This window comes from Propithecus coquereli, unplaced genomic scaffold (assembly GCF_000956105.1).
Source record: "Propithecus coquereli isolate 6110/MARCELLA unplaced genomic scaffold, Pcoq_1.0 Scaffold34, whole genome shotgun sequence".
NCBI lineage: Eukaryota > Metazoa > Chordata > Mammalia > Primates > Indriidae > Propithecus > Propithecus coquereli.
The window spans coordinates 4,979,068-4,991,414 of NW_012149063.1; the positions used below are offsets into that span (position 1 = coordinate 4,979,068).

Genomic DNA, 12,347 nt, shown 5'->3' on the forward strand with positions numbered 1-12,347 from the left:
CAATCCGCCCGCCTCAGCCTCCCAGAGTGCTAGGATTATTTTCATTCTCTTTTAATCTAAAACAGTTCTTCAGCCTTCCTTTGTTTTTCATGACAGACATATTTTGTGGAGTATAGGCTAGTTTTATAGAATCCTCAGTTTGGATTAGAGTTTGATTAGTTTATTCATGATTAAATTCAGATAATGCATATTTTTGCAATGCCACTACATTAGTGGTATTGTGTCCTTTTCAGTGTATCACATCAAGAAGTCCATGATGCCAATTTGTCCCATTGTTGGTTAAGTTGACTTAGGTCACTTTGTTTAGAGGAGTCTGCCAGCTTTCTCCACTATAAAGTTAACATTTTTCCTTTTGTAAGTCTATAGGGAGATACTCTGAGACTGGAAATATCCTATTTTCCATCAAACTTTTCCCAGGGGATTTAGCATCCATTAATGATTCTTGCCTGAATCAGGGTTTTACTATGATTGTAAAGTGGTGATTTTGTAACTGTCATACCTTCTACATTTATTAGTTAGCATTGTACTATGAGAAGAGCTTATCTTCTTCCTCTTATTTATTTCTTTGTTTACATCAGAATAGACTCAGAGATTCTTTTTTTAATTCAGTGAGTTATAAAGTGTTCCTACTGCTAATTTTGATGCTCAGATTATCTCGGATTTGGCAAGTGCTACCCTTTCAAACACTTTGAGTCTTTTTGTTATGTCCTCATCATTTGAGAGATGCTTTACTTTTTGGTACAATAAGATAGTCTAGATTCATCTTATATTTTGCCTACTAGTTCTGGAGTAAACCAGTTTCCTAGAAACCCTGGTTTGTTGTAGTAGGGAGGGGTATTTAGATACTGGACATTTAAAATATTTCCCTTCATGGCTTTCCCCCCTAATGCATTGTTTTAATATCATTGATGTATTTATTTAATGCGTTTTTAAATTGAAAAATGTTTCTTCATGGAACAAATTTCCTGAGAATGTCTCATTATTAATGTATTAGGTTAAGCATTTTATATGCTTTTAAATATTAATAGTTACATTTTATTATATAGAGATTCATGCCAAAATTTCAGCCTTTTGTATTTTAAACAAGTTTTATTTTATCATTAAAAATAAGAATATTTTCTTTGTTTCTTTTTTCTTTTTTTCCTTTTTTTTGAGTCTTGCTCTGTTGCCCAGGCTAGAGTGCTGTGGCATCCATCATAGCTCACTGCAACCTCAAACTTCTGGTAGGCAGTCCTCCCATCTTGGCCTCCTGAAGTGCTAGGGTTACAGGTGTGAGCCGCCATGGCTGGCCCGAGAATGTTTCCTCTTTGGATTTCTATCTTTAAGGGGAGATTTATTTTATTCTCTTTTTACTATTTCTAAAAATCTCTTCCTGTCATAATATCTTAGTGCAGCAGTCCCCTTTTTGGCACCAGGGACTGGTTTCATGGAAGACAATTTTTCCATGGACTGGGGATGGGAGGGATGGTTTCAGGATGATTCAAGCAAATTATATTTATTGTGCACTATATTTCTATCATTATATTGTAATACTAATATATAATGAAGTAATGATACAACTCACCATAATACAGACTCAGTGGGAGCCCTGAGCTTGTTTCCCTGCAACTAGATGGTCCCATCTGGGGGTGATGGGAGACAGTGGCACCCAAGGTGTGTTGCTTATGTACAGTCTACTCTGTAATCTTGTTTTGGTTGCTGTCACTGCCGAACACCCTGCTTCATAAAGATAGGATGGAAATGGAAGCAGGCTTTTTGGTGCTTTTGTGGCAATCTCAGGATATTCTGCCTTGACTTTAATCCAGAACGGGTGGAGATTTTAGGTTGTCTCAAACATACTTTTAAGGCCACTGTCATTTGTGATCTCAAGCAGTTGATCCTCTTCTAGCACCGACAAAGTTGATTCACCTGGCTTATTCACAAATGGGTCACAGATCCATTCCTTCTCACTTTGGGGGTCTTTTGTGGTTGGGAAGTAATGCTCAAACTCTTCTGAAAGCTGAGATAGGTGATCATGCACCAGCTGGGAGAAAGAAGGCCTTGGCTCAGCCTCTTTCAAAATCCCTGCTAATGTTTGAAACATGTCAAAAATCCCAATGTTCACTCGTCACCCCCATAATTCCAGTTTGGCTTTGAATGCAGTCACTCTATCTGCCAACTTGAACACACTTGTTGTTCTCCCATGAAGTGACAGATTGAGTTCGTTGAGCAGGTTGAATATGTCACAAAAGTAAGCAAGTTATGCGACCCATTCTGTGTCACCGAAATGTGCTGCCAGTGGTGATTTTCTTTCTAAAAGCAATCCCTGTTGTGGCTCTCAAAACTCAAAAACTCTGGTCAGTGATCTACCTTTAGAAAGCCATCTCACTTCTGTGTATAAGAGAAGACGTGTGTGCTCCGTGTCCATCTCTTCACAGAGCTGCACGAACAGATATGAGTTAAGGGCATGTGCTTTAATGTTGTTAATAATTTTAATCATATCCTGCAAAACATTGTTAGGTTCAGGTGACATTTTTTGGCTAACCAGCATTTCTCTATAGAGAACACAGTGCGTAGGCTCACATTCAGAAATGACCTTCTTGACCATAAAGCCATCCGGTCATGGCAGCCACTCTGTCCATGCATATACTGACACAAAATGACCAATTCAATTTTCCTGATATATAATCACTCAAAGACTCGAATAGTTCTGCAGCTGTGGTGTTGGTTGGCAGCAAAAGTGCATGTGACATATCCTCATGCACATCCTTCTGAAAAATATATCACACAAACAAGCATCGTTGCCTTGTTGTCAACATTGGTAGACTTGTCAACCTAGATTACATACCATGGTGACTCATTAATCCTCTCTAACAATTGTCCCTCAGTATATTCTGCTATTTCATCAATTCGTCTAGTTATTGTGCTAGCCAAAAGAAGAACACGTGCCAGCTTTTGAACTGCAGCCTCTCCTAAAAGTTCACAGCAAATGCCCTTAATAGCAGGCAGGATCAACTCTTTACCAATAGTAAAGGGCTTCTTAGCTTCAGCAATGCAGTTAGCCACTAAGAATGATGCTCTTAGTGAAGACACATTTGATAAATTGGTGGCCTTCAATAATTGCTTCTGCTCTTCGTGTTCATGATTTTTCTTTTGAAAAACTCCAAAGGCTTGTCTTTTTTTTTTTTTTTTAGAGTGAGTACTGTGGCGTCAGCCTAGCTCACAGCCACCTGAAACTCCTGGGCTCGAGCAATCCTTCTGCCGCAGCCTCTCCAGTAGCTGGGAATACAGGCATGTGCCACCATGCCCGGCTAATTTTTTCTCTCTCTATATTTTTATAGTTGTCCAGATCATTTCTTTCTATTTTTTAGTAGAGACGGGGTCTCGCTCTTGCTCAGGCTGGTCTCAAACTCCTGACCTTGAGCGATCCACCCGCCTCGGCCTCCCAGAGTGCTAGGATTACATCATGAGCCACCGCGCCCGGCCAAGGCTTGTCTTTTAATGCAGGATGCTTGGTTTCCATGTGGCGAAGCAGTTTTGAAGGTTTCAGGGCTTCATTGGATAGATGGTTGCCACATATTATACAAAGTGGGCTTGGAGAATGTGAATCACCTGTTGCAATGAACCTGTAATTTAAGTAGGACTCTTGGTATTTTCTTTTAAATGTAGCTTTCATTTTGTTGGCAGTCTTAGAGTCTTCTGCTATCTCATCATTGGGTCTTTCCCCCTTTTCAAAGAAGCTCTCCAGAGATGTTTGTTTTTTTACTCATTTTTGCTAGGGTTGGCTTGTGGGCTTACCAAAACTGTGACTGAGACAAGTGGGCAGTGCGGGAAAGAGACATGGACAGAAGCGGTAAATAAAATAATAGGTGGGCTACGCGAGGTCTGAAATAAGTGTCAGATTCTGACTTAAAGCCTGCCACCAGATGCAGCAGTACGATTGAAGTATACTTGCCACTATAAAGCCGCCACCAAATACAGCTTAATTGTCACTTGCCACTCACTGATAGGGTCCTGATACGAGTCTGCAAGTAATTGATTTATTATGGTCTCTGGGCAGTCAAACCTCTCTGCTAATGATAATCTGTATTTGCAGCCACTCCCTAGTGCTAGCATCACCTTCGCAGCTCCACCTCAGATCATCAGGCATTAGATTCTCACAAGGAGTGTGCAACCTAGATCCCTCGCATGCACGATTTACAGTAGGGTTTGTGTTACTATGAGAATCTAATGGCACCTCTGATCTGACAGGAGGCAGAGCTCAGGCAGTGATGCCAGCGATGGCAAGCAACTGTAAATACAGATGAAGCTTCGCTTGCTTGCCTGCTGCTCACCTCCTGCTGTGCGGCCCAGTTCCTAACAGGCCACGGACTGATACTGGTCCGCAGCCCGGGGGTTGGGGACCACAGTCTAAGTGGATAAGATCTAATTTTACAGATACTGCTTCTTAATGGCATTTTGCACATTTACCTATCTGTTTTGCATGGTATCGTTGAAAGTGGTGTGCTTATATACCACTCTTCTGAGGTAGACAGGGGACAGTAACATATTTGTGATATCCCTGTATCTTATGACCCAAGTATGATATTAGTCTTCATCCTAGTATCATTGCCACTCCTATCTTCTTCACATAACTTTCAGAGTCCCTGGAATGGACAGTGCTCACATTTTATTTTGGTAGCGTAGACAAAAATCTGGAAACGACACTGCTTCTTTTAAGCACTCTTCTTTCAGAATTCTCTTTTTTTTTTTTGAAACATGGTCTCGCTTGTGTTGCCCAGGCTAGTGTGCAGTGGCGTCATCATAGTTCACTGCAGCCTCAGTCTCCTGGGCTCAAGCCATCCTCCTGCTTCAGCCTTCCAAGTAGCTGGGACTATAGGTGTGCACCACCACACCTGACTAATTTTTCTGTTTTTTGGAGAGACAGGGTGTTGCTCTTGCTTGGGCTTGTCTTGAATTCCTGGCCTCAAGCAATCATCCCACCTGGGCCTCCCAGAGTGCTAGGATTACAGGTGTGAGCCACCAAGCCTGGCCCAAAAATCAAAAAAAAAAAAAAACAAAAAAACCCTTTATTGATATATAGTTACATATCATGTATTTCATTTATTTGCAGTGTGCAGTTCAATGGTTTTTGGTATATTTAGAGTTGTGTAATCATTCACCACAATCAGTTTTAGAACATTTTCATTACTCACATCAGAAACCCCATAATCTGTTAGCAGTCACATCCCTTCACCTCCACCTCCCACCCCTCCTGTCCCACCTAAGTGGTTACTAATCTTTCTATCTCTATAGATTTACTTATTCCGGATATTTTAGAATTCACTTTTAGAAGACTCTTTTTAAGCTGGAAAAGGGGATAGCAAAGCATAGATGTGATAGCAGGGAGCAGGGTTGGAAAAATTAACAGCAGCTCCAGATCTGCCCTCTGAGTTCATAGAGGGGTTTAAGTGTAATTAAATAGGTGCTATCACGGCTTTCAGCAGCTCTGGCAGTTGATGGTAGAAGCAAGTGATAAGTTGGAAGGGCTGGTCTAAGGCTAGGTCTTAGCTGCTTACCTAGCCAGGTCCTAGTTTAACACTACTCATCTTTTTGAAATGCCTTCTAGTACTAGTAATAGTAGCAACAGCAACAATGGCAGTAGTAGTAATATCTAACATTTATTGAGTACTTACACAATGTGCTAATCAGTGTTGTAAGTGGTTTACATGTTCTAACTTACTCATTTAACCCAAACAACGTTGCCGAGTTAGGCACTGTTACTCTATTTTATAAATGAAAACTGAGGCATAGTTTCATTGCAAATATTTAGTATTTGTTTCTTTTTTTAGAACATAAATATTTTAAATAAGTCTTGAAACTACTCATGAAATTAAACTTATATGTAGAGTTAATACTTTTTCATGACTCTGCAAAAATTCATTTTGATGATTGCTATTTTTTTTTCATTTCAGTGAAACTGCTTTTGGTTACAAGGGTCTGAAGATCCTGTTATACTATATGGCTGGCAGCCTATCAACAATGTTCCGTGTTGAATATGCATCTAAAGTTGACGAGAACTTTGACTGTGTGGAGGTAAGAACAGAAATACATTTATTTTTAACTCTCTTTTCCAATTGAGTTTAAAACAGGTTTTAAAATTTAAAATTCTCTCCTCTAAACAGGGAGGAGAGAATCTGTTATATGGTAGTTTTAAAATCACATAATCTGTGTTTAGTTATGGAGGCATTTGCCTCCCTGTGATTCAGTTAACCCTGTGATTATGATCCTTAGCCTGTTGTTTTCCTGGGTGGGCCTTCTCCATAAAAACTTTTCGCTTTTACGATCAGGGTTTCATTTATTTATTTTTTCTTTTACAACTTTTGTTTTTTATTATGGACATGGATATACTTCTTTTCCTAAAAGTCAAATAGAAGTCAAAGAAGATGGAGGGAAACATCTCAATTTTCTACTTTTACTTCATGTAGAATGTCTATTTAAATTTTTCTTGCTTGCATTTCTAATCCCACAAATTTTGCTAATTTATTCCTTTATGTGTAGCACCTTGAATATGTATGGCTGAGGGATATTGATTTCAGAGTTTACCTCCAGACTGTGAGAGAATAAATATCTGTTGTTTTAAGCCACCAAGTTTGTGGTAATTTGTTACAGCAGCTACAGGAAACTAATACATATTTTTGTACTAGGAAGTGCGGTACTATATAACAAATAACTAAAAATGTAGAAATAGCTTTGGAAATGGGTAGAGGTTGGAAGAATTTGGAGGTGCCTGATAGAAAAAGTATAAATTACCTTGAATAGACTGTTGGTAGAAATGTGCATATTAAAGGCACTGCTGGTTAGGGCTCAGAAGAAAGGAGCATGAGAGAGAAAGCCTATATCATCTTATAGAATACATATATTAATATTAATATCATAAACATACTTTTGGTAAAAATATTAACATTAAACATACCTGAGAAGGAGATGAGGAATATGTGTTTGGAAACTGGAAGGAGATCCTTGTTATGTAGTGACAGAAAGCCTAGCTGAATTGTGTCCTGCAATTATGTGGAAAGTAGAACTTGCAAGCAATGAACTTGGATATTTAGCTGAGCAGATTTTTTGGCAAAGTATTGAAGGTGTGGCCTGGTTTCTGGTTTCTTCGGGTTGATGGCTGGACACGCCAGGCAGCTGAGCCATGGAGGCAAAGGAACCTGTTTCTGACTTCTTATAGTAAAATGTGAGAGGAAAGGGATAAATTGAGGGAAGACTGTTAAAAAAAAGGATCCAGGACTTGATGATTTCGGAAATTCTCAGCCTGTCTAGATTGCAGAAGACACTAAAATTAGGAGATTCACTGTTAGGAAAGTATTCTCTGGAGAGAAAGCCTAGAGTGTGACAAGATAGCCTTTTGCTAGTGCTAAAGAGATTTAGGCATGTGACTCAGATCTCCTCAATCATTAGCAAAAAGTCAGGAATAGAGATCTGGTGAAAATCTGTGGAGGACCCTCTTATCTAATGGTGTGAACCCTCATGACATACACATGTGACCCACAAGGGTTTTGAGAATCAAAACTTCAAAATGCAACTTGAACTGACAGGACAAAACGAAGGAAGGCTGGTGAACTCCCAGAATTCCACAGGCAGGAAACAGGCTAATAAAACTGCTCAGCTGCAAACATGTGCTTCCCTTCAGGAAAAAGGAAGAATGACTCTAAGGGCAAAGCTTTAGGCCCAGAGGGTGGAGCTGCAGGCCACAGTTATTTCCAGGCCTTGAAACCTAATGGAATTTGCCATGCTGGATTTTGAAATTGCTTGGTACTAGTGACTCCTTTCTTCCTTCCATTTTCTCCCTTTTGGAATGAGAAAATCTCTGTTGTCCTATGCCTGTCCCACCATTATATTTTGGAAGTGATAACATGTTTTCTACTTTCACAGGTTCACAGATGGACAGGAATTTTGTCCTAGGATGTATCATACCCAGTCTCATCTATATCTGATTTAGATAATGAGATTTGTGAATTTCGAGCTGGTGATATTTAAATAAGATTTTGGATTTGAGTTAATTCTGTAATGGTTGAGACTTGGGGATGTTGGGATGAAATGAATGTATTTTGCATGTGGGATGGACATGAACCTTTGAAAGCCTTAAAATTATATATTTTAGATGTGTTCTGTTTCTGGATGTTCTTTATTTAAAAGCATTAAAACTTCATCAAGAATTACTTTACGAAGTCGATTTTTTTTTTTATTAAATCCCATTTTGTCCCCAAATCCTATTTATAAAATTAAAAATTACATTCTTATAGTAAAATCTCTTGTCATTTGCACTTACAAATCCAGCAAGTTTTAGTAAATCATCTGTCATATTGTTGATAATACTGTGGTACACATGAGTAGTCAGAGAATTAAAATAGGAAAAATGATTCTATGTATTACTAGATACTGGATGTCAAAACTTTCTTTTGTAGAAGTAGCAGTTCTAAAGCATTAAGAATGAAACCAACTTTTTTAAGGCTTTAAACTGACTTTGACTTCTGACTTTACATTTTTTGCCAACCCTGTGCCCCACCTTTTTATGGCTAAAACCTGTTGAACGGACTTATTTGGCCTCTTTTATTTGGCCCTTTTATTAATTTTTTTTTTTTTTTGGTTTTGTTTTCTTGTAAAGGTCTTGCCCAAAGTCACACTAGTAAATAATCAAGATTGTATTAGGAGGCTGGGCGCGGTGGCTAACGCCTGTAATCCTAGCACTCTGGGAGGCCGAGGCGGGCGGATCGTTTGAGCTCAGGAGTTCGAGACCAGCCTGAGCAAGAGCGAGACCCCCGTCTCTACTAGAAAGAGAAAGAAATTAATCGGACAACTAAAAATATATAGAAAAAATTAGCCGGGCATGGTGGCGCATGCCTGTAGTCCCAGCTACTCGGGAGGCTGAGGCAGTAGGATCGGTTGAGCTCGGGAGTGTGAGGTTGCTGTGAGCTAGGATGACTCCACGGCACTCACTCTAGCCCGGGCAACAGAGTGAGACTCTTGTCTCGAAAAAAAAAAAAAAGATTGTATTAGGAGATGATCACTTAGTGGTATTAGTGTAATACATAGTAATATCTGATTATAAGCTGTTAGGAGTGTCTATGAGCTGTTCTGAATGGGTCCAGGTGCTTGTGTTTATTACTTTTTATTTCTGTTTTTTACAGTGTGTTTTTTTCCCCCTCTCCCGTGTTTGATGCTATGAGCTCCCAATTTACTGCTTTTATTGTGAGGGGCTTCACTTTAGCAAACAATCCCCTTATGGATAAAAATACCATATTGGTAAGCTTAATGGAATTATGTATGCCATGATTTGTGTATGCATGAAAAGATCAGAAATAATCTCTTATATTTATTATTCAACTTTAGTGTTGGAAATGTTTTGAGTACTACATGGGGTTTTTTACTTGTTTTTTTCTCCCACTTACCAGCCATGTGTGAGTTTTCTGAGCTTGTCAGGTAAATAATATATAACTGCCTTTAATATTTGTTTTATTTAATGTAGTTTGTGTCCCTTGGAAATTTTTGAAATTTTGCAGATACAAAAGTGATTCTAAGTAATACTGTAGTGGTGATTTGATGTTTGAAAAGATAATCTTAGATAAACTAGTGTTTAATACAGATTTATTAAATTGGAGTTTTTTCTATAACCAAATATTTCTTATTAGATTGTTAAATTCTCCAGACCCAAGCCCAGCTAGATGTTATTAAAAATGCAGGTGGTGTTTTTCCTTGTGTTGTGCGATATTTACTGTCTGAGGGTTTTTTGTTTTTTTTTTTAAGCTGCAGCTGATAGCACTGAATTGATTTCTTCCGAAGGAACTATTGACATAGTTATTGATAAATCTTTCAAATATTATGTGCAGTGAAAATAGCTATGTATTTGCATTGACATCTAATTGTTCTATTCTTAAAAATCAGGTTTTTCCATTTAGAAGTACTGTGTTAGGAGTAAGGAATCAATCTTTTATAATGTCTTTTTGTAGGGTTACTTATTTGCTTCGTGGTCAAAGATCATTTATATTAAGTGTTCAAGCAAAGACTTTTTTCCCCCTTATAAAAAAAGACTGGATAGTGGATGTGGGGGTCATGGGCTTGCCTCTTCTCAGTTTGCAGTGAGTGTTCATTTCACAGTGCCTTCTGTGTTCTTGATGCCAGGGATACAATGGCAAACAAAACAAAGTCACTGCTCTCATGGAGCTTATATTCTCGCCAAGAGGAATAGTCAGTAAACAAATAGTAAATAAACAAATTAAATTCAGATAGGGTTATGAAGAAACATTTTGCTGGTTTCTAAATAATAAAAGAGGAGCCAGCTATGTTATAATCTGAGGGAAGAGTTTACCAAGCGAAAGGACCAGCAAATGGAAAGGCTCTGAAAAGATAAGACTGCTGACATTTTTGTAGTACAGAAGGAATACCGTGGTTAAATTGTTGTGGTGATGGAGAGAGAGGTAGGAGATGGTTGAAGGGGATGGCACAGCTAGATCATGTAGGATCTTCTGTGCCACAAAAGGTATTTGCAAGAGATAAGAGTAGTTGGCTGCCTTTGGAGGTTGTAAGTATGTGGTGGTCATACAATGTGATTATATTTTTAAAAGATGATTCTGGCTGCTATGCAGAGAACACACTGTAGGGGGCAAGAGTGAAAGAAGGGAGACCAGAACATTGCAGTGTTAGAGGCAACACTGGATTTAGTTGTCAAATTGAGGATATATTTTGGTGGTAGAGCCAGCAAAGTTTGCTGTTGAATTAAATGTGATAGATGAGGGAGAGGAACAAGGAGAACCCCATTGCCTAAGCAGTAGTGGTACTATTAATGATGTAGGGAAGATTGGATAAGAAGTAGGTTTAAGTGGAAAAATAAAAAATTTTGCTTTGGATGGGTTAGGTTTGAGATTATTATATAATATATTTGAGTTTTTGTAGATCTTACTACATAGCATACTACTGACCATAGGTAGTCAGTATCCATAACAAACGTGCTTAGAAGTTAATTTCTTATTATTAATAGAAATTTGCCATTACATTCATCTTACATCATCCATTCTTTTTCTTTTCCAAGCTGAATTCTCCAGTTGCACCTGAAGTTTTTTTAGTCATAATTAAGATGCCTGTTAAAATCTCTCCACTAGCCATCATCCTTGAAGGCAACATAATTCTGAATTTTACAATACACTAAACTTGATTATTCAGACACTGATGATTCGTTCATCTTAGGGTTGTCCTTGACCTTTGCTTTTATTAATAACTCCTGCCCTCTCTTGGGATAATATTACTGCTGTTTAGTGAAGGGATTTGTAACTAAGATTGTTCAATCTTGCTTATTGCTAGCATTTCTGGGACAGGTTTGGTAGAGAAAGTTGAAATACATGGATAAGGTTTGTATTAATCTGTGAATTTTGTTCATTTTATCCTTGTCTCCCACTAATGTGGGTTGAATTTGAGAGCAGATTTAAAAAAATTTTTGAAGTCTTTAGCCTCTTTGTAGGAAAATTCTACATACTTAGAAAAATTAAGTCTTGAGGAAATGAAAAAAATAATTTTAAACATATATTTTGCTACTTGAACTAAACAAGATAAAATTGTCAATATATAATTTTAAAGCTTTTTATGATATTTCATGAAAAAGTATTACCCATCAAGACCACTGTCACAATTATCAAAAAACGTATAGTGAAATATTTCTAGTCTACCAATGATTATTTTTTCACTAGTGACCTTTGTTTTTACATTAGTGAAAAAGTTCACACTTTTAATTTCTTTTGCTTGTTTTTGTAGCATATTTTAGGTATTCTTAGAACTATATATATTAGTTAATGTTGTCCATGTGCCACCGTAGCCAAGTAAAGAGCAGCACGTACCACTTACTTAACATACCTTTAATTGCAACCTCAAAAATAACTCACTATAGACAAATTTAGATGAATGGTGCTGCTTAAGACACTAGAGAGGTGTCTTTCTAGAGAGGGCTTTCAAATGTGTATAAATACAAATACAAGTGTAAACATTTATGGTATAATAGATTACTGGTTATTCTCAAGCACATTGCTTTATGCAGTGATAAGGAAAAGCAAACATTACTCCATAGGATCATCATGTGTAATAAAGTATAGAATATTGGAACTTGAAATGACCATAGTGAGAGAGTATACAATCTAACAACATTTCATTGTGACCCACCTGCTGTAAGACCTAACTGGAATAGTTACTTTTACACTTTCTGTTTTTCTTTAAAAAGAAATTGCCAAATGTTAGGAAAACATATGTAAGGGATGTCTTTGTTAATTAAGTGTATCAGGTTGTATTCTGGATTCTTGGTCTGTCTGTTCAGCTTAATTTCTTATCTTTTCTATAAC

General features: G+C 37.7%; 1 protein-coding gene across 1 annotated transcript in view; it reads left to right on the forward strand.

The window, feature by feature from the left end:
- HAT1 (histone acetyltransferase 1) overlaps positions 1 to 12,347 on the forward strand; it is an 80,836-nt gene that overhangs the window by 16,733 nt on the left and 51,756 nt on the right. The window contains exon 3 of the mRNA XM_012650685.1: positions 5,934 to 6,054. Coding sequence (XP_012506139.1) covers positions 5,980 to 6,054 — 75 coding nt within the window. The 5' untranslated portion in view covers positions 5,934 to 5,979. The remainder of the gene's footprint in view (positions 1 to 5,933; positions 6,055 to 12,347) is intronic.